This window comes from Lepisosteus platostomus, chromosome 5 (assembly GCF_059453375.1).
Source record: "Lepisosteus platostomus isolate fLepPlt1 chromosome 5, fLepPlt1.hap1, whole genome shotgun sequence".
Taxonomy (NCBI): Eukaryota; Metazoa; Chordata; class Actinopteri; order Semionotiformes; family Lepisosteidae; genus Lepisosteus; species Lepisosteus platostomus.
Window position 1 is genome coordinate 2166233 of NC_142615.1, and position 27988 is coordinate 2194220.

A 27988-nucleotide genomic window follows, 5' to 3' on the forward strand; every position below is an offset into this window, starting at 1 on the left:
AGAGGAAGCAGGTTTTCCATTAAAACAAGATTTTTTTTTATTTAACTTTCTTTTTTATTATTATTATTATAATAAGACACTTCTCTGCTCATACATTGCTCCCTTGAACGTGATAAAAATAACAGTGACTCTGCATGGAGGGGAGAGGAATGCAGGCTGGGGGCGGGGGGGGCAGGAACGCACTTCAGAGTGCGCGCGTGTGTGTGTGTGTGCGCGAGAGAGAGTGTGTGTGTGTCGCGGACCTGCTTGACCGCGCCACCGCCCCCCACTGGCGGGGGAAGGGAGGGGCGGGGGCAGTTCTCTAGCCCACGGCCCCCTCTCGCCACGCCCCACAGACGAGGGCACGGCCGTCCTTCCCCGTGTGGCGGACTCGATGACTCACCCCCCCCCTCCTCCCCAGTGCCCCCCAGGCTGGCCAGACTATCTCAAAATCCCGCCGTTGAACAAACCCAAAACCCACCCGAGCCTCGGGAGAACCCCCCTCTCTCGGCAGAGAGCCCGGTCTCGCGAGCGTCGGGAGGGAACTCTGGGACGGGAGCCGTTTCTGCGGTCTGGCCCGGCGACCCCCCCCCCGCTGAACCAACAGACACGCAGCCAGAGTAGACCCCCCCACCCCCACCCACCCACCCACTCCCCCGAGCTCTCCCCCTGTCGTTCTCCTCTCGAGCCAGACGGGGGAGCTCGGGGGACGCCCCGGCTCCGGGGGCCGAGCGGGGCGCAGTCCGCGGGGGGGCGAGGAATGTGAGTTGGGGGGGTGGAGGAGTAACTCCTTAAAACTCGGGGAGACCGCAGAGAAGGGGCGACGGGGAGCGAGACGAGACGGCTGAGGGTTCGACAACACGGACACTAGGGGGCGGTGGGGGGGCGAGGGCGTGAGTACAGAGGCTGGGGGCGGGGGGGGGCACTCGCACCCCCCTCACCCCGATCTCCCCCTCGGGGTTCACAGCCCTCGGAAGGGGGACCCGTCGATCCGGCCGGCCCTACTTCCTGCTGCGCGACGGGGGCCAGTTGTTTGGCGCGCCGCCCCCGCCGCCGTTGCTACGCTTGTCTCCGCGGCTACCGCCGCCGGGGCCTCCGGCTGTCCCTCGGGGGCCTCTTCCTCCCCCCCCTCCTCCTCCTCCCCCGCCCCCGGGAGCCCCCCTGCGGCTCTGCCGCTCCATGCCGGGCCGCTGGCTGGAGAAGCTGCGCTTCGCCGCCGCGTCCTTGGCCGAGGGGTCCCCCCCGCCGGCCCGGCCGCCCCCCGCGGGGTGGTGATGGTGGTGGGGGTGGTGGTGGTGGGGGTTAGGGTGGAACGCCCGGCCCCCTCCCCCTCCTCCCCCCCCCGCCTCCCGCTCGCGGTGCTCGGCGAAGTCGCTGCTCTCCGACGCCGTCTCCCACTCCTCGTTGGCCTGGTCCGAGTTCTGGTTGGACAGGTCGGGGGACTTGGTGCCCGCGGGCTCGCGGTGGGGGTGCCCGTGGTGGGGGGGCGGGTAGTGGTGGCTGTTGAGGTGGCCGTGGCCGTTGTTGGCGGCGCCGGGCGCGGTCGCCGGCGTCTCGGCCTTCTCCTGCGGCGGCGGCGGCGCCGGCGGAGGAGGATTGTGGGGAGGCCCGGCCGCGGCGCCGTTCATGCGGGCCGCGTTCTCGCGCTCCTGCCGCAGGCGCCGGAAGCGCGGGGGCTTGTCCTGCTGGTGCTGGGCCCGGCCGTGGCGGCGCCGGCGCGGGGGCCTGTCGAAGGGCCGGGCGGGGAAGCCGGCGGCCGGCGGCGGGGCGGTGGCGGTGGCGGGCGGGGCAGCCGCGGGAGCGGGAGCCCCCTCCCCGTTGTCCAGGCTCGGCGGGGCGGGCGGCTGGGGGGCGGACGCCGCCGCCGGCGCCGGGTTCTGGCTCTGGTTCTGGTGCGGGCCCGGGCCCTGGCCGGGGTTCTGGCTAGGCGGCGGCTCGGCCTGTTTCTCCCGCCTCTCGCCCTTGTCCTCCTTCAGCGGCGGGGCGGACGGGCCCCCCTGCTGCTGCTGCTGCTGCTTCTTCGACGCCGACGACGACGAAGACGAAGACTTGGAGGGCCAGCCGCCGGCCTGAGATGCGGAGGAGGAAGAGGCCTGTCGGCTTCCGGGGGCGCCCCCCCTGTATCCGCCCCCTCCTCCTCCTCCTCCTCCTCCTCCCCCCCGGCCCCTGCGTGACGGGACGCCGCGGGGGGTGAACACCCTGCCCTGGGGCGCCCGGCCGGCGGGGCCGGCGCTGCTGTTGGTGCTGTTGCTGGCGGCTGCGGCGGCGGCGCGAGTGCCGTCGGCCGGCCCCGCCCCCCCCCGGGGCCTGCGGTCCTCCTTGTCCGACTGCGCCGGGTCGCTGGCCGCGCTCTCGCTGCCCGTCTCCGAGCCCCTCTGCCGCCGGCGCTTGGGCACCTCCTCGTACTCCGAGCCCTCGCTCCTGGTCTCGCTGCGGTTGCGGGCGCGGCCCGGGTGGGGCCTGCCTCCTCCCCCTCCTCCTCCCTCGGCCTTGTGCGAGCCGGGCTCCGGCCCGCCGGGGGGGTACGCGCCGCCCCTGCCCCCGGCCCGGCCCCGGCCCCCCCCGCCCGCGCCGTAGCCGCCCCGGTACCCCCGCCCGCGCCCGTAGAACTCCCCGCTCCTGCCCCGGGAGGCCCGGCTGCCCCGGGCGGGGTGGTAGGAGCCCGCCTGCTCGTAGGGGCGCTCCCTCTCCCTCTCCCTCTCCCGGCGGGAGGCGGGGTACCCCGTCTCCCCTCCGTCTCGGGGCGCCTTGCCCGGCCGCTCCTTCTCCTTGGCGCCGTTCTTGGGGCGGGGGGCGGGGTGGGGGGGCTCGTCCTTGCCCGGGAGGGGGTCGCCGCCGCCCCCCCCCGCCGCCGCCGCCGCCGGCTTGGCCTGGGGGTCCTCGGGCCTCGGCTCGCCCTCCGCGGGCCCCTCCCTCTTCGGCTCCTTCAGGATGGGCCTCTTGATGGGGCCCGCCCGCCGGCCCTGCTGCTGCTGCTGGGGGGGGGGCGCCCTCTCCGCGTCCTCGCCGCCGCCCCCCCTGCGCCCGCCGGGGCGGGGCCCCCAGTGCGTCTCGGTCTTGTGCTCCCGGCCCCCCCCGCCGCCGCGCTGGGGCTTGTGGGGAGCGGGGGCGGGGGGGGAGGCCCGGGCGGGCGCCGCCTTGTCCTGCTTCCTGCCGCCGCCCCCCGCGTCCTCGTGACGCTGCTGCTGCTGCTGCTGCTGCTGGGGGGGGGCCTTGTCGTCTCTGGCCGCCGAGGAAGAGGAGGACGAGGAGGAGGAGGAGGAGGAGGAGGACGGGGCGGCGGCGGCGGCGGAGGGGCCCGGCTTCTTCCCGGGGTCCCTGCCGTTCTCCGCCTTGCGGGGGTGCTGCTGGGAGACGAGGTGGGGGGCCGCCGGCTGAGGAGGATGATGGTGGAGGTGGGGAAGGTGGGCGGGGGGGGGGTCGGGGGCGGGGCGCCCGTTCCGGTCGTGCCCGTAGTGCCCCGCGTGGGGGTGGGGGTGGGGGTGGGGGAGGCCGCCGGAGCCCCAGGTCGCCGGCGGGGCCCCCCGGGGGGGCTCGTCGCCGGGGCCGAAGCGGTGCGCCGCCCCGCCCCCCCCTCCCCGCTGCGGGGGGCCCCGCGCCCCGTTCTCGGGGAAGGGCGGGAAGCCCCGGCCGCCGCCCAGGTAGGGCTGCGGGTGGGCGGGGTGGTGGGGGGGCGGGGTGTGGGCGGGGGGGCCCGCGCTCTGGGGCGCTGCCGGCGGCGGCTGCTGCTGCTGCTGCTGCAGGGGTCCCCCGTCCCTCAGGCGCACCGGAGGGGTGTCGCTCCTGTGAGGAACCAGAGAGACGCCATGTCTACTGTTTCTGCCAGCGCTGTAGTCCTCCTGCTCTCCTCCCATCATGCCCCTCTCCCTCCCCACAAGCACTGTAGTCCTCCTGCTCTCCTCCCATCATGCCCCTCTCCCTCCCCACAAGCACTGTAGTCCTCCTGCTCTCCTCCCATCATGCCCCTCTCCCTCCCCACAAGCACTGTAGTCCTCCTGCTCTCCTCCCATCATGCCCCTCTCCCTCCCCACAAGCACTGTAGTCCTCCTGCTCTCCTCCCATCATGCCCCTCTCCCTCCCCACAAGCACTGTAGTCCTCCTGCTCTCCTCCCATCATGCCCCTCTCCCTCCCCACAAGCACTGTAGTCCTCCTGCTCTCCTCCCATCATGCCCCTCTCCCTCCCCACAAGCACTGTAGTCCTCCTGCTCTCCTCCCATCATGCCCCTCTCCCTCCCCACAAGCACTGTAGTCCTCCTGCTCTCCTCCCATCATGCCCCTCTCCCGCCCTACAAGCAGTGTATCACTCACTCCTCTTCTCCTCCCATCATGCCCCTCTCCCTCCCTACAAGCAGTGTATCACTCACTCCTCTTCTCCTCCCATCATGCCCCTCTCCCTTCCCACTAGCACTGTAGTCCTCCTGCTCTCCTCCCATCATGCCCCTCTCCCTCCCTACAAGCAGTGTATCACTCACTCCTCTTCTCCTCCCATCATGCCCCTCTCCCTTCCCACTAGCACTGTAGTCCTCCTGCTCTCCTCCCATCATGCCCCTCTCCCTCCCCACAAGCAGTGTATCACTCACTCCTCTTCTCCTCCCATCATGCCCTTCTCCCTCCCCACAAGCACTGTAGTCCTCCTGCTCTCCTCCCATCATGCCCCTCTCCCTTCCCACTAGCACTGTAGTCCTCCTGCTCTCCTCCCATCATGCCCCTCTCCCTTCCCACTAGCACTGTAGTCCTCCTGCTCTCCTCCCATCATGCCCCTCTCCCTCCCTACAAGCAGTGTATCACTCACTCCTCTTCTACTCCCATCATGCCCTTCTCCCTCCCCACAAGCACTGTAGTCCTCCTGCTCTCCTCCCATCATGCCCCTCTCCCTTCCCACTAGCACTGTAGTCCTCCTGCTCTCCTCCCATCATGCCCCTCTCCCTCCCCACTAGCACTGTAGTCCTCCTGCTCTCCTCCCATCATGCCCCTCTCCCTTCCCAGAAGCAGTGTATCACTCACTCCTCTTCTCTTCCCATCATGCCCCTCTCCCTTCCCACTAGCACTGTAGCCCTCTCGCTCTCTTCCCATCATGCCCCTCTCCCTCCCCACAAGCACTGTAGTCCTCCTGCTCTCTTCCCATCATGCCCCCCTCCCTCCCCACAATCACTGTATCACCCACTCCTCTTCTACTCCCATCATGCCCTTCTCCCTCCCCACAAGCAGTGTAGCCCTCCTACTCTCTTCCCATCATGCCCCTCTCCCTCCCCACAAGCACTGTAGTCCTCCTGCTCTCTTCCCATCATGCCCCTCTCTCCTCCCACTAGCAGTGTATCCCCCCCCCTCCTCCTCCCATCATCCCCTTCTCTGCCCCCTCCCCCTCACCTGGGACCTTTGTCATCCTCCTCGTGCTTCTGCCTCAGGGGGGACCCCAGGGGCCGGCCCTCCTGCGGGGGCCCGAACACGTCGGGGCCCCAGGCCAGCTTGGGGTCCATGGGGGGCGTCCCCCGGTCGCGCAGCAGGGAGGGGTGCCTGTCGAAGGGGTCCGAGGCCGACCCCCCGCTGTCGGAACGCTCTCGCCCCATCAAGCCTGGAGAGACAGAGGGGGGGGTGGGGGGTGAATACGAACACGCAGGGGTAACAGCGAGCGCCACCGGGGGTGGGGGGGGGTGCTCACCTGAGGGGTGCATGCTGGGAGGGTAGTAGTCCAGGGGGGGCGGGCGGCCCTGCATCATGCGGGGGTCCATGTAGGACGTCATCATCATCCAGCGGGGGTCGAAGGGCAGGGGCGGCGGGCGGCCGATGGAGCCGGGGGGGTACATGGGGGGCGGCGGCGGCTGCTGCTGCTGCTGCTGCTTGGGGGCGCCCTGCGGGGGCAGGGGCCCCGGGGAGGGGCCGGGGGGGGTCAGCTGGCTCTGGGCCACCTGGCTGTGCTGCTGCTGCTGCTGCTGCTGCTGCTGCTGCTGCCACTGCTGCTGTTTCAAGAGCTGCTCCTGAGAGACAGAGAGAAGACAGAGACAGAGAGAAGAGGGGAGAGGGGACGGGAGAGGGGACAGAGACGGGAGAGGGGAGAGAGGAGAGAGGGGAGAGAGAGGGGGGAGAGGAGAGAGAGGAGAGAGGCGAAAGGGGAGAGGAGAGAGAGACAGAGGCGAAAGGGGAGAGGGGAGAGGAGAGAGAGACAGAGAGGGAGAGAGAAGAGAGAGGCGAAAGGGGAGAGGGGAGAGGAGAGAGGAGAGAGACAGAGAGGGAGAGAGGAGAGAGGCGAAAGGGGAGAGGGGAGAGGGGAGAGGAAAGAGACAGAGAGGGAGAGAAGAGAGAGGCGAAAGGGGAGAGGAGAGAGGAGAGAGAGACAGAGAGGGAGAGAAGAGAGAGGCGAAAGGGGAGAGAGGTTAGTCATGGTTTTCCAGAACACAGCCAGACCTCGGGGAAACAAGTACCACTCCACACACAACAACGACACACTGGAGCACACTCCCCGCCACACACACTGGCCACCGCGGGCCTGTATCGGCTCGTCTGGGGTCTGGAGCTGGCAGTCAGGGCACAGGGCTTCCTACGCAATAAGTGTAAGCAATTATTAATTATTATTATTATTATTAACAAGAACCTGGCTCCAAATATCTGACGGCGTAATCCCACCCACTGCCCCGTCAGCAGTGAAGTGTGGGGTCCCCTCGCAGACCAGGAGCGCACTCAATGGGACAAACGCCCCACAGAAACACACCTGGCAGCGGGAGCAGGGCCGAATTCGGCCAGTACCCACTGGTGATGAACGCACAGAAGAGAGCCGCCGGCCGAGGGGGTCCGGGGTTCGAGCTCACCTGCTGCTGCCTCTGGAAACGGGGCGGCAGCGACTTCTGGAACTTGGAGAAGCCCTGCGAGGGCGGGGGCTGCCGACCTCCTGACCCCAGGGGCTCCACCTTCGACCCCTCCGCAGCCCTGACCCCGAACCCCTCGTCCTTCACCTCGCCGGCATCGGCCTGCACGGAGGACAGGGCGCCCTGCTGGGACTCTGGAGAGAGAGAGAGAGAGAGAGGGGTTCATACAGACACACTGACTGGACACTCCAGTACATGAACACTGCACTGAGAGAGACAGGGGTTCATACAGACACACTGACTGGACACTCCAGTACATGAACACTGCACTGAGAGAGAGAGAGGGGTTCATACAGACACACTGACTGGACACTCCAGTACATGAACACTGCACTGAGAGAGAGAGGGGTTCACACAGACACACTGACTGGACACTCCAGTACATGAACACTGCACTGAGAGAGAGAGGGGTTCACACAGACACACTGACTGGACACTCCAGTACATGAACACTGCACTGAGAGAGAGAGGGGTTCATACACACACACACTGACTGGACACTCCAGGACATGAACACTGCACTGAGAGAGAGAGGGGTTCATACACACACACTGACTGGACACTCCAGGACATGAACACTGCACTGAGAGAGAGAGGGGTTCACACAGACATACTGACTGGACACTCCAGTACATGAACACTGCACTGAGAGAGAGAGGGGTTCATACAGACACACTGACTGGACACTCCAGTACATGAACACTGCACTGAGAGAGAGAGGGGTTCATACACACACACTGACTGGACACTCCAGTACATGAACACTGCACTGAGAGAGAGAGGGGTTCACACAGACACACTGACTGGACACTCCAGTACATGAACACTGCACTGAGAGAGAGAGGGGTTCATACACACACACTGACTGGACACTCCAGTACATGAACACTGCACTGAGAGAGAGAGGGGTTCATACACACACACTGACTGGACACTCCAGTACATGAACACTGCACTGAGAGAGAGAGGGGTTCATACACACACACTGACTGGACACTCCAGTACATGAACACTGCACTGAGAGAGAGAGGGGTTCACACAGACACACTGACTGGACACTCCAGTACATGAACACTGCACTGAGAGAGAGAGGGGTTCACACAGACACACTGACTGGACACTCCAGTACATGAACACTGCACTGAGAGAGAGAGGGGTTCATACACACACACTGACTGGACACTCCAGTACATGAACACTGCACTGAGAGAGAGAGGGGTTCATACACACACACTGACTGGACACTCCAGTACATGAACACTGCACTGAGAGAGAGAGGGGTTCATACAGACACACTGACTGGACACTCCAGTACATGAACACTGCACTGAGAGAGAGAGGGGTTCATACACACACACTGACTGGACACTCCAGTACATGAACACTGCACTGAGAGAGAGAGGGGTTCACACAGACACACTGACTGGACACTCCAGTACATGAACACTGCACTGAGAGAGAGGGGTTCATACACACAGAGAGAGAGGGGTGTCTCACCAGTGTTGGAGTCGTAGCTGCTGTTGCTCCCTGCTCTCTGCCTGTTGCCCCCGCCGCCGCTGTGCTGCTGCTGCTGCTCCTCAGTTTCTGCCCCGGGGGAGGGCGGCTGGCTGGCGGCCGCGGCCGAGGGCGGCTGGGGGGGGCCGGGCGCCCCCGAGGAGGAGGAGGAGGAGGGGGAGGGGGGGGAGGGGGGCGGCGCAGGGGCCGGGGCGGCGGCGGTGACGGAGGGCGTCGTCGTCGTCGGCTGCTGCGCTCTGGCGCCGCCCTGCTGGTGCTGCTGCTGCTGCTGCTGCAGCTTCTCCTTCTCGTCCAGCCGCTTGAGCTTCTCGGCGCAGGCCACGCGCCGCGCCTCCTGCATGCGCCGCTCCTCCTCCTCGCGCCGCCGCCGCGCGCGCTCCACCGCCGCCGAGATCTCCGACGACGACTGCTTGCGCCGCTGCCGCCACGTCTCGTCCTCGTCCTCCGCCGGGCCCGCCGCGGGGGGGGGCGCCGGCGCCGGCTGCGGCTGCGGCTGCTGTGGGCCCGGGGGGGGCCCCGCCGCCGGGGGCGGGGGCTTCTGGGGGGGCGGCGGGCCGGGCTGGGGGGGAGGCAAGGTGAGAGAGTGAGGAGTCTGTCCTGCCATGAGCAGACACACAGTGACCCCCCAGATCACACACACACCCCCCCCAGATCACACACACACACACACCTCCCTCCTCCAATCACACACACACACCTCCCTCCTCCAATCACACACACACACCTCCCAGATCACACACACACACCTCCCTCCTTCAATCACACACACCTCCCAGATCACACACACACACACCTCCCTCCTTCAATCACACACACCTCCCAGATCACACACACACACCTCCCTCCTTCAATCACACACACCTCCCAGATCACACACACACACCTCCCTCCTTCAATCACACACACCTCCCAGATCACACACACACACCTCCCTCCTTCAATCACACACACCTCCCAGATCACACACACACACCTCCCTCCTTCAATCACACACACCTCCCAGATCACACACACACACCTCCCAGATCACACACACACACCTCCCAGATCACACACACACACCTCCCAGATCACACACACACACCTCCCTCCTCCAATCACACACACCTCCCTCCTCCAATCACACACACCTCCCTCCTCCAATCACACACACCTCCCTCCTCCAATCACACACACACACCTCCCTCCTTCAATCACACACCTCGAAACACACACACCCTCTCACAATAACACACCCCTGCCTCCTCCAATCACACACCTCGAAACACACACACCCACTCAATAACACACCTCCCTCCTTCAATCACACACACCAACCCCCTACGACACATGATCACACACACACCCTCTCTCCATCACACACACCCACCCCCTACAACACATGATCACACACCTCGAAACACACACACCCACTCACAATAACACACCCCTGCCTCCTCCAATCACACACACCTCAAAACACACACACTCACAATAACACACCCGTCTCCTCCAATCACACACACCTCCCAGATCACACACCTCGAAACACACACACCCACTCACAATAACACACCCCTGCCTCCTCCAATCACACACACCTCAAAACACACACACTCACAATAACACACCCGTCTCCTCCAATCACACACACCTCCCAGATCACACACCTCGAAACACACACACCCACTCACAATAACACACCCCTGCCTCCTCCAATCACACACACCTCAAAACACACACACTCACAATAACACACCCGTCTCCTCCAATCACACACACCTCCCAGATCACACACCTCGAAACACACACACCCACTCACAATAACACACCCCTGCCTCCTCCAATCACACACACCTCGAAACACACACACCCACTCACAATAACACACCCCTGCCTCCTCCAATCACACACACCTCCCAGATCACACACACCAACCCCCTACAACACATGATCACACACACACACACACCTCCCAGATCACACACACCCACTCAGCCCCTCCCCTGACCCCTGACCCCTGACCTGCGGGGCCTGCCTGTAGTAGCCGCAGGGGCCCTGGCCCATCAGGGGCCCCGGCGGAGCGGGCGGGGGCGTAGCGCTCTGCTCGCGGGTGCCGGGGGCCGCCGGCCGCCGACCCTGGGGGGGGGGGGGGCAGAGACAGAGAGTTACAGGGCGCCGGGGAGCGGGGTACCCCGCAGGAGGGGGCTGGAGGACGCTATTCCTCCGAGACGACGCCCCTGGGACGCACAAGGGCCGGGACCCGACTCAAACGAAAGCGTCACGTTTCGGTTAATTATTTACTGCTGTGGAGCCCCGATACAGACGAGGCAGCGCACCCCAAAAACATCCCAACACGGAGCCGGGTGAAGAAACACGTTGCGAGGTGAGATAGATACCCGCTGGGCACTGCTGGGGGAGAGGGGGGCAGAAGAGACAGGATACAAGGAAGACGGGGTGCAGTGTGCAGAGAGGGGGGTACAGCGCCGCCCGTACCTGGTAGCTGTTGCCGCCCGGGCCCCAGCCGCCTCCCCCGTCCTCGGCCCAGGCCGTCTTGCTGGGGGGGGGCTCCTCGGAGGGCGGGGTGCGCCGGGTGTCCCCGCCGCTGTCCGAGCCCCGCGGCCGGGTGCCGTTCTGAGGCCGCTGCTCCTGGGAATCCCTGCAGGGGGAGAGGGGTCAGGGGTCAGGGACAGCTTGGACATCCCAGCCCACCAGTGTCTGTGACTCTCCCATTCTCCCCCCCTCGACACTCCTCCTCCTCCCCTCATCTAACCCCTCTCCACCCTCTAACAACCTCTCCCCTCACTCCCTAACCCCACCCCCCATTCTAACCCCTCCCTCTAACCCCTCTTCACACCCTAACCCCTCCCTCCCTCTTCACACCCTAACCCCTCTCCTCCCTCCCTCTTACCCCTCCCTCTTCACACCCTAACCCCTCCCTCTAACCCCTCCCCCTCCCTCTTCACACCCTAACCCCTCCCTCTAACCCCTCCCCTCCCTCTTCACACCCTAACCCCTCCCTCTAACCCCTCCCCCTCCCTCTTCACACCCTAACCCCTCCCTCTAACCCCTCCCCTCCCTCTTCACACCCTAACCCCTCCCTCTTCACACCCTAACCCCTCCTCTAACCCCTCCCCTCCCTCTTCACACCCTAACCCCTCCTCTAACCCCTCCCCTCCCTCTTCACACCCTAACCCCTCCTCTAACCCCTCCCCTCCCTCTTCACACCCTAACCCCTCCTCTAACCCCTCCCCTCCCTCTTCACACCCTAACCCCTCCTCTAACCCCTCTCCACACCCTAACCCCTCCCTCTAACCCCTCCCCTCCCTCTTCACACCCTAACCCCTCCCTCTTCACACCCTAACCCCTCCCTCTTCACACCCTAACCCCTCCCTCTTCACACCCTAACCCCTCCCTCTAACCCCTCCCCTCCCTCTTCACACCCTAACCCCTCCCTCTAACCCCTCCCCTCCCTCTTCACACCCTAACCCCTCCCTCTAACCCCTCCCCTCCCTCTTCACACCCTAACCCCTCCCTCTAACCCCTCCCCTCCCTCTTCACACCCTAACCCCTCCCTCTACACACCCTAACCCCTCCCTCTAACCCCTCCCTCTAACCCCTCCCTCTTCACACCCTAACCCCTCCCTCTAGCCCCTCTCCACACCTTAACCCCTCCCCTCTCCTCCCTCCCTCTTCACACCCTAACCCCTCTCCTCCCACTAACAACCCCACCCCGCCTCCCACTCTAACTCCCCCTCCCCCTGTCTGTCTCTCTCCCTCCCTCCTCCTCTAACTCCAACCCCCCTCCCCGTCACACTCTCCCCCCTCCCCCCCCTCACCAGGTGCAGTTCTTCTGGCCGTCGGCCTTGCCCTCCTCGGGCTCCTCGTCCCCCTCGTCGTCGCTGAACTTCAGCTTGGCGGAGTAGTCGATCTCCTCGTGGGCGCCTGAGGGGACAGAGCCGCGCTCGGGTCAGCTCTCGCGCCTCCCGACAGCCGCCAGCCCCCCCCCGAGATGCCCGCCCCGCGATCGCGCCCCCGAATACGCCAGCAGTACGGAGACAGCTACAGGGCTGGAAAACGGCCGCGTAACTCTCAAGCGCCTGACACGCTGAGGGGGACTCACTGAAAATAACAGCCATTCTCCTGCACCAGTGACCCCACCTGGGAGACGCACAGCGATTCTCCTGCACCACTGACCCCACCTGGGAGACGCACAGAGATCAGTCTGCACCAGTGACCCCACCTGGGAGACGCACAGCGATCCTCCTGCCCCACTAACCCCACCTGGGAGACGCACAGCGATCAGTCTGCCCCAGTGACCCCACCTGGGAGACGCTCAGCGATCAGTTTGCACCACTGACCCCACCTGGGAGACGCACAGCGATCCTCCTGCCCCACTAACCCCACCTGGGAGACGCACAGCGATCATTCTGCCCCAGTGACCCCACCTGGGAGACGGTAAGCGATCAGTTTGCACCACTGACCCCACCTGGGAGACGCACAGCGATTCTCCTACACCACTGACCCCACCTGGGAGACGCACAGAGATCAGTCTGCACCAGTGACCCCACCTGGGAGACGCACAGCGATTCTCCTGCACCACTAACCCCACCTGGGAGACGCACAGCGATCAGTCTGCACCAGTGACCCCACCTGGGAGACACACAGCGATCAGTCTGCACCAGTGACCCCACCTGGGAGACACACAGAGATCAGTCTGCAACAGTAACCCCACCTGGGAGACGCACAGCGATCGTTCTGCACCAGTAACCCCACCTGGGAGACGCACAGCGATCAGTCTGCAACAGTAACCCCACATGGGAGAAGCACAGCGATCCTCCTGCACCAGTGACCCCACCTGGGAGACTCTCGGCGATCATTCTGCCCCAGTGACCCCACCTGGGAGACGCTCAGCGATCAGTTTGCACCACTGTCCCCACCTGGGAGACGCACAGCGATTCTCCTGCACCACTAACCCCACCTCGGAGACGCACAGAGATCAGTCTGCACCAGTGACCCCACCTGGGAGACACACAGCGATCAGTCTGCACCAGTGACCCCACCTGGGAGACGCACAGCGATCGTTCTGCACCAGTAACCCCACCTGGGAGACGCACAGCGATTCTCCCGCACCACTGACCCCACCTGGGAGACGCACGGCGATTCTCCTGCACCACTGACCCCACCTGGGAGACACACAGCGATTCTCCCGCACCACTGACCCCACCTGGGAGACGCACAGCGATTCTCCCGCACCACTGACCCCACCTGGGAGACACACAGCGATTCTCCCGCACCACTGACCCCACCTGGGAGACGCACAGCGATTCTCCCGCACCACTGACCCCACCTGGGAGACGCACAGCGATTCTCCCGCACCACTGACCCCACCTGGGAGACGCACAGCGATTCTCCCGCACCACTGACCCCACCTGGGAGACACACAGCGATTCTCCTGCACCACTGACCCCACCTGGGAGACGCACAGCGATTCTCCTGCACCAGTGACCCCACCTAGGAGACGCACAGCGACCAGTCTGCACCAGTAACCCCACCTGGGAGACGCACAGCAACCATTGTGCACCAGTAACCCCACCTGGGAGACGCACAGCGACCATTGTGCACCAGTAACCCCACCTGGGAGACGCACAGCGATCAGTCTGCACCAGTAACCTCACCTGGGAGACGCACAGCGACCATTGTGCACCAGTAACCCCACCTGGGAGACGCATAGCGACCATTGTGCACCAGTAACCCCACCTGGGAGACGCACAGCGACCATTGTGCACCAGTAACCCCACCTGGGAGACGCACAGCGACCATTGTGCACCAGTAACCCCACCTGGGAGACGCACAGCGATCAGTCTGCACCAGTAACCCCACCTGGGAGACGCACAGCGATCAGTCTGCACCAGTGACCCCACCTGGGAGACGCACAGCGTCCCCGCCTTGCGGAGCTGCTGAAACTTAAGCTTCTTTCCTGGTAACACACTCTGTTCCTCATCATTAACGTCAGGAAAACTTTCCTGGGGGGCCTGAGCTGTGCTTCCGTGATGATCTCCTCGCCTAACTGAGGCATCGACTGTAACTGCATCGACCTGAGCAGGTATCCTCTGACCCCAGGGGCAGCTGATGGGGCAGCTGATGGGGACCAGCGGACAGGAGCTCAGCCGGGGGCCGCGGGGAGGGGGGTCAGGGAGTCGAGGCGGAAGTGGGGGGCACCTACCGGCCCAGCCCTCGTCCCCGTCGTGGTCCAGCTCGTCCAGCTCCTTGAGGTCGTCCTGCTTGAGGATGGACGGACGCTTCACCGCCTCCGCCCCCCGCCCGGGCTGGGGGCAGGGGCCGCCGCCGCCCTGGCCCCGGGAGAACCTGCGGGGGGGGGGGGGAGAGGGAGGTTAGCACAGCAGCACGGGCAGTGTGACCCGGAGCCACAACATCAGGGGCGGCCCGTTCTCACCTGGGGGCTTCAGCGGGCGTGGGGTACCTGTAGGGCCCCTGGGGGCCGTAGGGCGGGGGGAACGGCAGGTACGGGGGGTACATCTGCAAGGAGAAGGGGGGAGAGAGGGGTTAAATACCAGCTGTTACAGACAGACAGAGACACACAGAGACAAGACAGGCAGACACACACACACACACACACACACACACAGAGACAAGACAGGCAGACACACACACACACAGAGACAAGACAGGCAGACACACACACACACACAGAGACAGACACAGAGACAGAGACAGAGACAGGCAGACAGGCAGACAGGCAGACAGGCAGACAGGCAGACAGGCAGACAGGCAGACAGGCAGACACACACACAGAGACAGACAGGCAGACACACACACAGAGACAGACAGGCAGACACACACACACACACACACAGAGACAGACAGGCAGACACACACACACAGAGACAGACAGACAGGCAGACAGAGACACACACACACACAGAGACAGACAGACAGGCAGACACACACACACAGAGACAGACAGACAGACAGGCAGACACACACACACAGAGACAGACAGACAGGCAGACACACACACACACACACAGAGACAGACAGACAGGCAGACACACACACACAGAGACAGACAGACAGGCAGACACACACACACACACAGAGACAGACAGACAGGCAGACACACACACACACACAGAGACAGACAGACAGGCAGACACACACACACACACAGAGACAGACAGACAGGCAGACACACACACACACACAGAGACAGACAGACAGGCAGACACACACACACACACAGAGACAGACAGACAGGCAGACACACACACACACACAGAGACAGGCAGGCAGAGAACAGTTCACTTACGAACGGAGGCATCATCCCGCGGTAGGCCGGGAACTGCGGCGGCACGGCCGGCTGGGGGAGGGGCAGCGCGCCGCTGGCGGGGGGGTTCCTAGGGGGGTGTTGCGCCGGCGGCGGCTGTGCAGCCGAGGGGGGGGCCCCCTCCTGGCCCCCCTCCTGCCCCCCCTCCCCGGGCAGGGCCGCGGCGTTGAGAGCACGGCCCCCACCCTCCCGCCAACTGGTCACATCTGAGAGAGACAGAGAGGGCAAGAGGGGGAGTGACCACACTGGACACCGACGGCACCGCCAGACGCACTTCCCCGGATCGACACGGCTCAGCCCAGAACTCCCACAGCTGCCACAATCACAACAGGGCCCAACCCTACTGAACTGGCAGCCCAGTGTGTGATCTCCTGTCCCAGCCTGAGGAACAGACAGTGAGCCTGTCTCTCAATAATAATAATACAGTGTGTGATCTCCTGTCCCAGCCTGAGGAACAGACAGTGAGCCTGTCTCTCAATAATAATAATACAGTGTGTGATCTCCTGTCCCAGCCTGAGGAACAGACAGTGAGCCTGTCTCTCAATAATAATAATACAGTGTGTGATCTCCTGTCCCAGCCTGAGGAACAGACAGTGAGCCTGTCTCTCAATAATAATAATACAGTGTGTGATCTCCTGTCCCAGCCTGAGGAAGACAGTGAGCCTGTCTCTCAATAATAATAATACAGTGTGTGATCTCCTGTCCCAGCCTGAGGAACAGACAGTGAGCCTGTCTCTCAATAATAATAATACAGTGTGTGATCTCCTGTCCCAGCCTGAGGAACAGACAGTGAGCCTGTCTCTCAATAATAATAATACAGTGTGTGATCTCCTGTCCCAGCCTGAGGAACAGACAGTGAGCCTGTCTCTCAATAATAATAATACAGTGTGTGATCTCCTGTCCCAGCCTGAGGAACAGACAGTGAGCCTGTCTCTCAATAATAATAATACAGTGTGTGATCTCCTGTCCCAGCCTGAGGAACAGACAGTGAGCCTGTCTCTCAATAATAATAATACAGTGTGTGATCTCCTGTCCCAGCCTGAGGAACAGTGAGCCTGTCTCTCAATAATAATAATACAGTGTGTGATCTCCTGTCCCAGCCTGAGGAACAGACAGTGAGCCTGTCTCTCAATAATAATAATACAGTGTGTGATCTCCTGTCCCAGCCTGAGGAACAGACAGTGAGCCCGTCTCTCAATAATAATAATACAGTGTGTGATCTCCTGTCCCACCCTGAGGAACAGACAGTGAGCCTGTCTCTCAATAATAATAATACAGTGTGTGATCTCCTGTCCCAGCCTGAGGAACAGACAGTGAGCCCGTCTCTCAATAATAATAATACAGTGTGTGGTCTCCTGTCCCAGCCTGAGGAACAGACAGTGAGCCTGTCTCTCAATAATAATAATACAGTGTGTGATCTCCTGTCACAGCCTGAGGAACAGACAGTGAGCCTGTCTCTCAATAATAATAATACAGTGTGTGATCTCCTGTCCCAGCCTGAGGAACAGACAGTGAGCCCGTCTCTCAATAATAATAATACAGTGTGTGATCTCCTGTCCCAGCCTGAGGAGCAGACAGTGAGTCTGTCTCTCAATAATAATAATACAGTGTGTGATCTCCTGTCCCAGCCTGAGGAACAGACAGTGAGCCTGTCTCTCAATAATAATAATACAGTGTGTGATCTCCTGTCCCAGCCTGAGGAACAGTGAGCCTGTCTCTCAATAATAATAATAATACAGTGTGTGATCTCCTGTCCCAGCCTGAGGAACAGTGAGCCTGTCTCTCAATAATAATAATAAAGTGTGTGATCTCCTGTCCCAGCCTGAGGAACAGACAGTGAGCCCGTCTCTCAATAATAATAATACAGTGCGTGATCTCCTGTCCCAGCCTGAGGAACAGACAGTGAGCCCGTCTCTCAATAATAATAATACAGTGTGTGATCTCCTGTCCCAGCCTGAGGAACAGACAGTGAGCCCGTCTCTCAATAATAATAATACAGTGTGTGATCTCCTGTCCCAGCCTGAGGAACAGACAGTGAGTCTGTCTCTCAATAATAATAATACAGTGTGTGATCTCCTGTCCCAGCCCGAGGAACAGACAGTGAGCCTGTCTCTCAATAATAATAATACAGTGTGTGATCTCCTGTCCCAGCCTGAGGAACAGACAGTGAGCCTGTCTCTCAATAATAATAATACAGTGTGTGATCTCCTGTCCCAGCCTGAGGAACAGACAGTGAGCCTGTCTCTCAATAATAATAATACAGTGTGTGATCTCCTGTCCCAGCCTGAGGAACAGACAGTGAGCCTGTCTCTCAATAATAATAATACAGTGTGTGATCTCCTGTCCCAGGCTGAGGAACAGACAGTGAGCCTGTCTCTCAATAATAATAATACAGTGTGTGATCTCCTGTCCCAGCCTGAGGAACAGACAGTGAGCCTGTCTCTCAATAATAATAATACAGTGTGTGATCTCCTGTCCCAGCCTGAGGAACAGACAGTGAGTCTGTCTCTCAATAATAATAATACAGTGTGTGATCTCCTGTCCCAGCCTGAGGAGCAGACAGTGAGCCTGTCTCTCAATAATAATAATACAGTGTGTGATCTCCTGTCCCAACCTGAGGAACAGACAGTGAGCCTGTCTCTCAATAATAATAATACAGTGTGTGATCTCCTGTCCCAGCCTGAGGAACAGTGAGTCTGTCTCTCAATAATAATAATACAGTGTGTGATCTCCTGTCCCAGCCTGGGGAACAGACAGTGAGCCTGTCTCTCAATAATAATAATACAGTGTGTGATCTCCTGTCCCAGCCTGAGGAACAGACAGTGAGCCTGTCTCTCAATAATAATAATACAGTGTGTGATCTCCTGTCCCAGCCTGAGGAACAGTGAGTCTGTCTCTCAATAATAATAATACAGTGTGTGATCTCCTGTCCCAGCCTGAGGAACAGTGAGCCTGTCTCTCAATAATAATAATACAGTGTGTGATCTCCTGTCCCAGCCTGAGGAACAGACAGTGAGCCTGTCTCTCAATAATAATAATACAGTGTGTGATCTCCTGTCCCAGCCTGAGGAACAGACAGTGAGCCTGTCTCTCAATAATAATAATACAGTGTGTGATCTCCTGTCCCAGCCTGAGGAACAGTGAGCCTGTCTCTCAATAATAATAATACAGTGTGTGATCTCCTGTCCCAGCCTGAGGAACAGACAGTGAGTCTGTCTCTCAATAATAATAATACAGTGTGTGATCTCCTGTCCCAGCCTGAGGAACAGTGAGCCTGTCTCTCAATAATAATAATACAGTGTGTGATCTCCTGTCCCAGCCTGAGGAACAGACAGTGAGTCTGTCTCTCAATAATAATAATACAGTGTGTGATCTCCTGTCCCAGCCTGAGGAACAGACAGTGAGCCTGTCTCTCAATAATAATAATACAGTGTGTGATCTCCTGTCCCAGCCTGAGGAACAGACAGTGAGCCTGTCTCTCAATAATAATAATACAGTGTGTGATCTCCTGTCCCAGCCTGAGGAACAGACAGTGAGCCTGTCTCTCAATAATAATAATACAGTGTGTGATCTCCTGTCCCAGCCTGAGGAGCAGACAGTGAGCCTGTCTCTCAATAATAATAATACAGTGTGTGATCTCCTGTCCCAGCCTGAGGAACAGTGAGCCTGTCTCTCAATAATAATAATACAGTGTGTGATCTCCTGTCCCAGCCTGAGGAACAGACAGTGAGCCTGTCTCTCAATAATAATAATACAGTGTGTGATCTCCTGTCCCAGCCTGAGGAACAGTGAGCCTCTTGAACCGAGCTGGAGCTGACGGAGGCGGACGGGGGACTCACTCTGGGGGCGGAGGCTTGGTCCGGGCCCATACCACTGATCTGTAGTGTCCCGTTCTCTGCCAGCTCTGTCCTGGTCTCCAGCCGCCTGCAGGGTGGGAAATTCCTCGCGAGAGAATGGCGACGGTCGGCTTGATGCCTTTCCACCTGCCGGGCCGAGAGAGGGAGAGAGAGACGGGCACCCCCTCAGACAGAGAGAGGGACACAGGCAGACTCGGAGAGAGGGACAGACGGGCACCCCCTCAGACAGAGAGAGGGACACAGGCAGACTCGGAGAGAGGGACAGACGGGCACCCCCTCAGACAGAGAGAGGGACACAGGCAGACTCAGAGAGAGGGACAGACGGGCACCCCCTCAGACAGAGAGAGGGACACGGGCAGACTGGGAGAGAGAGAGGGACACGGGCAGACTCTGAGGGAGAGAGGGACACGGGCAGACTGGGGGAGAGAGCGAGGGACACGGGCAGACTGGGGGAGAGAGCGAGGGACACGGGCAGACTGGGGGAGAGAGCGAGGGACACGGGCAGACTGGGGGAGAGAGCGAGGGACACAGACACAGACTCTGCCCCAGCAAGATGACGGCGAGGCGGGGCTCCACTCACCATCTCCTTGAGCTCCAGGTGTAACACTGGCCTGAGCCCAGGACCTTCCCCCTCCTGCCAGGGCTGCAGCCGGGGCCTGGAACACACAGGGGCGCAGTCAGGGGGCTGGGGTACAGGGCGGTGTTACTGTACCTCCAGGGTACAGGGCGGTGTTACTGTACCTCCAGGGTACAGGGTGGTGTGTGTGTGGGGTCGAGGGCGGTGTTACTGGACCTCTGGGGTACAGGGCGGTGTGTGTGTGTGGGGTAGAGGGCGGTGTTACTGGACCTCTGGGGTACAGGGCGGTGTGTGTGTGTGTGTGGGGTAGAGGGCGGTGTTACTGGACCTCTGGGGTACAGGGCGGTGTTACTGGACCTCTGGGGTACAGGGCAGTGTGTGTGGGGGGTCGAGGGCGGTGTTACTGTACCTCTGGGGTACAGGGCGGTGTGTGTGTGGGGTCGAGGGCGGTGTTACTGTACCTCTGGGGTACAGGGCAGTGTGTGTGTGTGTGTGGGGTAGAGGGCGGTGTTACTGGACCTCTGGGGTACAGGGCGGTGTGTGTGTGTGGGGTCGAGGGCGGTGTTACTGTACCTCTAGGGTACAGGGTGGTGTGTGTGTGGGGTAGAGGGCGGTGTTACTGGACCTCTGGGGTACAGGGCGGTGTGTGTGTGGGGTGGTACAGGGCGGCGTGTGTGTGTGGGGTAGAGGGCGGTGTTACTGGACCTCTAGGGTACAGGGCGTGTTACTGTACCTCCAGGGTACAGGGCGGTGTGTGTGTGGGGTCGAGGGCGGTGTTACTGTACCTCTGGGGTACAGGGCGGTGTGTGTGTGGGGTAGAGGGCGGTGTTACTGGACCTCTGGGGTACAGGGCGGTGTGTGTGTGGGGTCGAGGGCGGTGTTACTGTACCTCTGGGGTACAGGGCGGTGTGTGTGTGGGGTAGAGGGCGTTGTTACTGTACCTCTGGGGTACAGGGCGGTGTGTGTGTGGGGTCGAGGGCGGTGTTACTGGACCTCTGGGGTACAGGGCGGTGTTACTGTACCTCTGGGGTACAGGGCGGCGTTACTGTACCTCTGGGGTACAGGGCGGCGTGTGTGTGTGGGGTCGAGGGCGGTGTTACTGGACCTCTGGGGTACAGGGCGGTGTTACTGGACCTCTGGGGTACAGGGCGGTGTTACTGGACCTCTGGGGTACAGGGCGGTGTTACTGGACCTCTGGGGTACAGGGCGGTGTGTGTGTGGGGTAGAGGGCGGTGTTACTGGACCTCTGGGGTACAGGGCGGTGTGTGTGTGTGTGTGTGTGTGGGGTAGAGGGCGGTGTTACTGGACCTCTGGGGTACAGGGCGGTGTGTGTGTGGGGTAGAGGGCGGTGTTACTGTACCTCTGGGGTACAGAGCAGAGGGTGGTGTACTACTGTACCTCTGGGGTACACACGGCGGCGAGACCGTACCTCTGGGGGCGGGGGGTGGGGGTGGTGTACTACTGTACCTCTGGGGTACACACGGCGGCGAGACCGTACCTCTGGGGGCGGGGGTGGCTTCTGCTGGGTCGCTACAGGCGTCGGTGAAGCCGCAGGCGGCTGCGACTCCGGCGGGGGAGCTGGCGACGCATCGGTACTGCGGACAGAGACGGCACAGGCGGGTCAGGGGGGCGCGTCGGGGGTCACGGGGGCTCCCCGCGGGCCGGGACGGGGCGGGGCGGGCCGGGGCGCCGGGCTCACCTCTTTGGGTCGGCAGATTCCGGCTTGCTCGCCCATCCTGATCCGTCTTTGGGCACCAGCGAGACGTTGGGGTCGTTCCCTTTGTTCTCGGCTTTCAGACTGGGCAGGTTGGCCGGGGGGGGCATGCGCCGGGCTGAGGCAACTTTACCAAGACTCTGCAGGCCATGACGGGGGGGAACTGGGGCGCAGAGAGAGAGAGGGGTTCACACCGACACCCTGACTGGACACTCCAGTACATGAACACTGCACTGAGAGAGAGAGGGGTTCATACAGACACACTGACTGGACACTCCAGTACATGAACACTGCACTGAGAGAGAGAGGGGTTCACACAGACACACTGACTGGACACTCCAGTACATGAACACTGCACTGAGAGAGAGAGAGGGGTTCATACAGACACACTGACTGGACACTCCAGTACACGAACACTGCACTGAGAGAGAGAGGGGTTCACACAGACACCCTGACTGGACACTCCAGTACATGAACACTGCACTGAGAGAGAGAGGGGTTCACACACACACACTGACTGGACACTCCAGTACATGAACACTGCACTGAGAGAGAGAGGGGTTCATACACACACACTGACTGGACACTCCAGTACATGAACACTGCACTGAGAGAGAGAGGGGTTCATACACACACACTGACTGGACACTCCAGTACATGAACACTGCACTGAGAGAGAGAGGGGTTCATACACACACACTGACTGGACACTCCAGTACATGAACACTGCACTGAGAGAGAGAGGGGTTCATACAGACACACTGACTGGACACTCCAGGACATGAACACTGCACTGAGAGAGAGAGGGGTTCATACAGACACACTGACTGGACACTCCAGTACATGAACACTGCACTGAGAGAGAGAGGGGTTCATACACACACACTGACTGGACACTCCAGTACATGAACACTGCACTGAGAAAGAGAGGGGTCCATACAGACACACTGACTGGACACTCCAGTACATGAACACTGCACTGAGAGAGGGGGGTTCACACAGACACCCTGACTGGACACTCCAGTACATGAACACTGCACTGAGAGAGAGAGGGGTTCATACAGACACACTGACTGGACACTCCAGTACATGAACACTGCACTGAGAGAGAGAGAGGGGGGGTGCTCACCGATGGGTTTCTGGGTCTCTAGAGTCTTGCCCTTGTACGTGTCAAACAGGTTGAGGGACGAGTACTTGGTTTTGCCATCCTTCCCCTTTGCTGTTTGCCCAGACCGCTCTGTCATCGCGCTGGAGGGTCATTGAGTACGGTGAAGGCCTGAGACCACCAGGGAACTCTGCCTCTGTCTGCGCGAGAGAGAGAGAGACGGGGGGGGGGATGTTAAGCCCGCTGGATTGAGAAGCAAGCGCGCCCCTCCAGCCCACCCCACCCCAGGGAGGAGAGAGGTCCGTCCCCAGGGCAGCAGCAGCAGGAGGGCTCGTCGGACAGGAGTGGACCACTGACACGCTCGCTGGTGTGTGTACACACTCCTGGAACTACACACACACACACTGGTCACACACATACACTCCTGTAACTACACACACACACACTCCTGTAACTACACACAGATAAAAAAACACCCTCACGCACACACTCCTGTAACTACACACACTCTCCAGACACTACACAAATACACACACAGTCCACTCACACTCACTCTCTAGTAATAGGCTTCAACCACAGGGCTGGGCAGCCTGTTCCCCACCCCCACCCCCCTCTGTGTACAGAAGAGCCTCCTGTCCTGACTGGAGGAGCTCACCCAGCTGTGTCTGGAGAGAAGGCAGGGTATCGGCTTCAACCACAGGGCTGGGCAGCCTGTTCCCCACCCCCGCCCCCCTCTGTGTACAGAAGAGCCTCCTGTCCTGACTGGAGGAGCTCACCCAGCTGTGTCTGTCAAAACAAAGACTCACAGCCCCACTGCACTCAGATCCCGGAGAAGAGAGAGAAAATGCTGCACCAGTGGGGTCATGGGGGAACCTGAGAGAGGCCAAACCGCCCCGGACCAGAAAGAGACCCAACGAATTCTTACAGCTTATTTCTCTGTGAGGATTCAGCTGCTGTGCTCAATGCTGAATCTCGGAATCAGTGCTCTGCTCCCTGACGAAGGCCTCGCCCCTAACCACACAACAGACGGCGCCCTCAAAAGGAAAGGCTGCCCTGAGTGTCTGAAGTCCCCCCCTTTCTCACACCCTGAGCCTGCAGATGGGCCATCACATGAACTCTTCACCTGCAGCCCCAGCAGAGATGACAAAGTCTCAGCAAATTCAAATTCAGATCTCTACTGGCAGGACCGATGCCAATGCAGACGCAATTTGCACAACATTTAAAGGCATTTACAATGCAAACACAGTATTGGGCATTTACAGACACTACAGACAGACAGAGACAAAATACCATACTGTATTATTGAGACAAAAGCTCACTGTCTGTTCCTCAGGCTGGGACAGGAGATCACACACTGTATTATTATTAGTGAGAGACGGGCTCACTGTCTGTTCCTCAGGCTGGGACAGGAGATCACACACTGTATTATTATTATTGAGAGACAGGCTCCCTGTCTGTTCCTCAGGCTGGGACAGGAGATCACACACTGTATTATTATTATTGAGAGACGGGCTCACTGTCTGTTCCTCAGGCTGGGACAGGAGATCACACACTGTATTATTATTATTATTGAGAGACAGGCTCACTGTCTGTTCCTCGGGCTGGGACAGGAGATCACACACTGTATTATTATTATTGAGAGACAGGCTCCCTGTCTGTTCCTCAGGCTGGGACAGGAGATCACACACTGTATTATTATTATTGACAGGCAGGCTCACTGCTCCTCAGGCTGGGACAGGAGATCACACACTGTATTATTATTATTGAGAGACAGGCTCACTGTCTGTTCCCCAGGCTGGGACAGGAGATCACACACTGTATTATTATTATTGAGAGACAGGCTCACTGTCTGTTCCTCAGGCTGGGACAGGAGATCACACACTGTATTATTATTATTGAGAGACAGACTCACTGTTCCTCAGGCTGGGACAGGAGATCACACACTGTATTATTATTATTGACAGGCAGGCTCACTGTCTGTTCCTCAGGCTGGGACAGGAGATCACACACTGTATTATTATTATTGACAGGCAGGCTCACTGTCTGTTCCTCAGGCTGGGACAGGAGATCACACACTGTATTATTATTATTGAAAGACGGGCTCACTGTCTGTTCCTCAGGCTGGGACAGGAGATCACACACTGTATTATTATTATTGAGAGACTCACTGTCTGTTCCTCAGGCTGGGACAGGAGATCACACACTGTATTATTATTATTGAGAGACGGGCTCACTGTCTGTTCCTCAGGCTGGGACAGGAGATCACACACTGTATTATTATTATTGAGAGACAGGCTCACTGTCTGTTCCTCAGGCTGGGACAGGAGATCACACACTGTATTATTATTATTGAGAGACAGGCTCACTGTCTGTTCCTCGGGCTGGGACAGGAGATCACACACTGTATTATTATTATTGACAGGCAGGCTCACTGTCTGTTCCTCGGGCTGGGACAGGAGATCACACACTGTATTATTATTATTGAGAGACAGACTCACTGTCTGTTCCTCAGGCTGGGACAGGAGATCACACACTGTATTATTATTATTGAGAGACAGGCTCACTGTCTGTTCCTCAGGCTGGGACAGGAGATCACACACTGTATTATTATTATTGACAGGCAGGCTCACTGCTCCTCAGGCTGGGACAGAAGACAGGTCACACTGTATTCAGTAAATGTCCAAGAGCTCCTTCGAGCGCCATGTCCGGCCCGCTGCGCCACTTTCTCCCACGCTACCCAACCCCAGGCCTGGAGAGACACCGGTCACACACACACGGGCCGAGGAGAGACGAAAAACACCACCCCCACCGAGAGAGGGGACGCGGGTCGAGAGCAGGCCCGCTGACCCCCTGCCCCCCCCCCCCCCCGCAGCCGGGGAGAGGACGCAGGAAAGGCCGGTGCTTCGCATGAGGCCTACTCCGGCTGCAGCCGCCTTCCCCACCATCAACAACTCTACCAACCCCTGAGCCTGTCGCAACAACCGAACCCAACACAAACCCACACAGCAACACACAAATCACAGCCGCCACGCTGCGATCACGGTCACGGGGGGGGGTCGAGCCGCGGGCCGGGCCGGACCCAGCCAAGGAGGGAGAGCGGCTGGGTGGGTTCCGGTAGGTTCGCCATTACAAATAAAAAAACAACAACAAACAAATAAAACAAACGCACGATCGCACACATCCCACACATCCCACACCAACCCGTCTATCCTCCGCCGGCACCGGTACCGGTTCGGTTATATAACGACACCGCACGGCAGAGAGAGAGAGAGCTACACGCACCTGTTTCTCGCCGCGCAAATAGGATCACACTCTCACTAACACACACACTGCACCCCCGCAGCCCCACACGGGGGGGGGGGGAGGGGTCACCCCCTGGTAAATACCACACCGAACCGGGACTGGACCGAACCGGCCGGCCTATCCTTCCTCCCTGCCTCTCCCCACGGCCGTCACCCCCTCCTCCTCCCGATCACTGTGAATGATGCCCACCGGCCACTGGCGAGCAGGATCCGGCCCGGTTCCGACCCCATCCCGGCCCGGGAGGAGAGAGAGGAGGAGGAGGAGGAGGAGGAGGGGGGTCAGTAGGGCTGCTGTTTCATAACCAGGGGGCCCCCTCCAGTCCGGACAGGGCGATCGACACCCCGGAAAAGGAGAAGGAGGACAGGGCAAAGAGGGGGTGACTCGTCACCCGATACCCCATCTCCATCCGCGCGTCTGTCGGCGACATGACACCCCCCAAAAAAACACACACACACACACACCGGCTTGGGTCGCGACAACATGGCGGCTCAGCCGCAGCAGCAAACCGGCCGGAGAGGGGAGAGAGAGGGAGAGAGAGAAAGAGAGGGGGTGACCATCCTCCCCCCCACCCCCTCTCACGAGTAACCCCCCTCCCAGTACCCCCAACACCACCAGCCCCACCACCACCACCACCGGCCTCGCATGTCGGCGACACGAAACCCCCACCGGGTCGCGACAAGATGGCGGCGCTACAGCAGCAACAACAACCAACCAACCGGCCGCAGCGGAGAGAGAGGAGAGAGGGGAGAGAAAGAGGAGACGATCCCTCGCTTCCCCTCATCCTCAACCCCTCCATCCCTCTCTCTCTCACCCCGCACCCCCAAAAGAGTGAGAGAGAGAGAGACCCCCCCGCACCCTCCCTGCCTGCCTGCCTCCATCTCTCCATCCATCCATCCCCGGGCCTGTCATCGGAACACAGCCGGGCAGCAGGCGCGGAGACCCCCTCACCGGCCCCCACACCCACGCACACACACACACCCCGCAGCACCCACCTGGCCTCGTCCCGGGCTCTGCGTGGGTCCGGCCTCCGGCGGGGCGAGAGGGAGAGTCGGGCTGAGGGGGGAAGAGAGAGAGAGAGAGAGACCGCGGGTCCCGCTGCTGTCCTCGGGGCTGGATGCGGCTCCTCGCCTCTCTTCCTTCAGACGATGATGATATTAATAATAATAATAATGACCAGAATGAGGAGAATATCACTAATACTGCTAATACTGCCGCCGAGAGCCCGGCCGCCCGTCCGAAAACCACCTCGCGGAACGAAAGAAATCATACAAAAAAAAAAACCAAGCCGGACTTTTTTTTTTCCCTCTCTCTCTCTCGCTCTTTTAATTTTTTTTGTTTCCACCTCCGGCAGGGGGGGAGAGAGAGGCCGTTTCTTCGTCTCCTCCTCCTCCTCACTCGCTCGCCTTTTCAAACCCTCCTCCTCCTGAGGAGAAAAACCCACTTCTTTCTTTTTAAATAAAAACGACTCGCGTTCGCGGAATGAGGGAAAAGGGGGGTGGGGGGACAGAGGTGAAAAGACAACCCCCTTTTCCCGAACTGCGGGGGAACGGGGAGAAAAAAAACGGGGTGAAAATAAAAACCGGCGCTCGGAGCAGAGAGACGGGGTCCGTCAGCACAGGAGAGCCGCCAACGGCTACTGGGAGACGGCGCCGCGCGGGGGGCGCCGGAAGAGGCGGGGCGCCGCCGCGGCGCGGGCCAATCAGAGGGGCCGGGGGGAGGGGGGGGGCGGGCGGGCGGGCAGGCGCGTCGC

At 60.4% G+C, this 27988-nt stretch overlaps 1 protein-coding gene and 1 long non-coding RNA gene across 7 annotated transcripts; both read right to left on the reverse strand.

The window, feature by feature from the left end:
- Positions 1-12: 12 nt before the first annotated feature.
- prrc2a (proline-rich coiled-coil 2A) lies at positions 13-27868 on the reverse strand. Of its 6 annotated transcripts, none has more exons than XM_088631096.1 (17): positions 27231-27868; positions 22960-23135; positions 21816-21993; positions 21546-21711; positions 20119-20195; positions 19522-19673; positions 15665-15888; positions 14792-14874; positions 14561-14703; positions 12174-12279; positions 10831-10993; positions 10360-10473; positions 8338-8914; positions 6784-6974; positions 5640-5955; positions 5348-5552; positions 13-3762 (listed from the first exon to the last, which is right to left on the reverse strand). In XM_088631096.1, the coding sequence occupies exons 2-17, from the start codon at positions 23072-23074 to the stop codon at positions 981-983; spliced, it is 5592 nt and encodes a 1863-aa protein (XP_088487222.1). In that variant the 5' UTR covers positions 23075-23135; positions 27231-27868; the 3' UTR covers positions 13-980. The 6 variants fall into 6 exon arrangements, with proteins under 6 accessions (XP_088487222.1, XP_088487228.1, XP_088487227.1 ...); XM_088631102.1 differs by having other exon boundaries at positions 19522-19665; positions 20120-20195; positions 21615-21711; positions 27231-27867; XM_088631101.1 differs by having other exon boundaries at positions 21615-21711; positions 27231-27867.
- Positions 8924-10351, reverse strand: LOC148662414 (uncharacterized). The gene is made up of 3 exons (XR_015936304.1): positions 10117-10351; positions 9509-10063; positions 8924-9148 (listed from the first exon to the last, which is right to left on the reverse strand). It is a non-coding gene; the product is annotated as an uncharacterized LOC148662414 (long non-coding RNA).
- Positions 27869-27988: the final 120 nt, after the last annotated feature.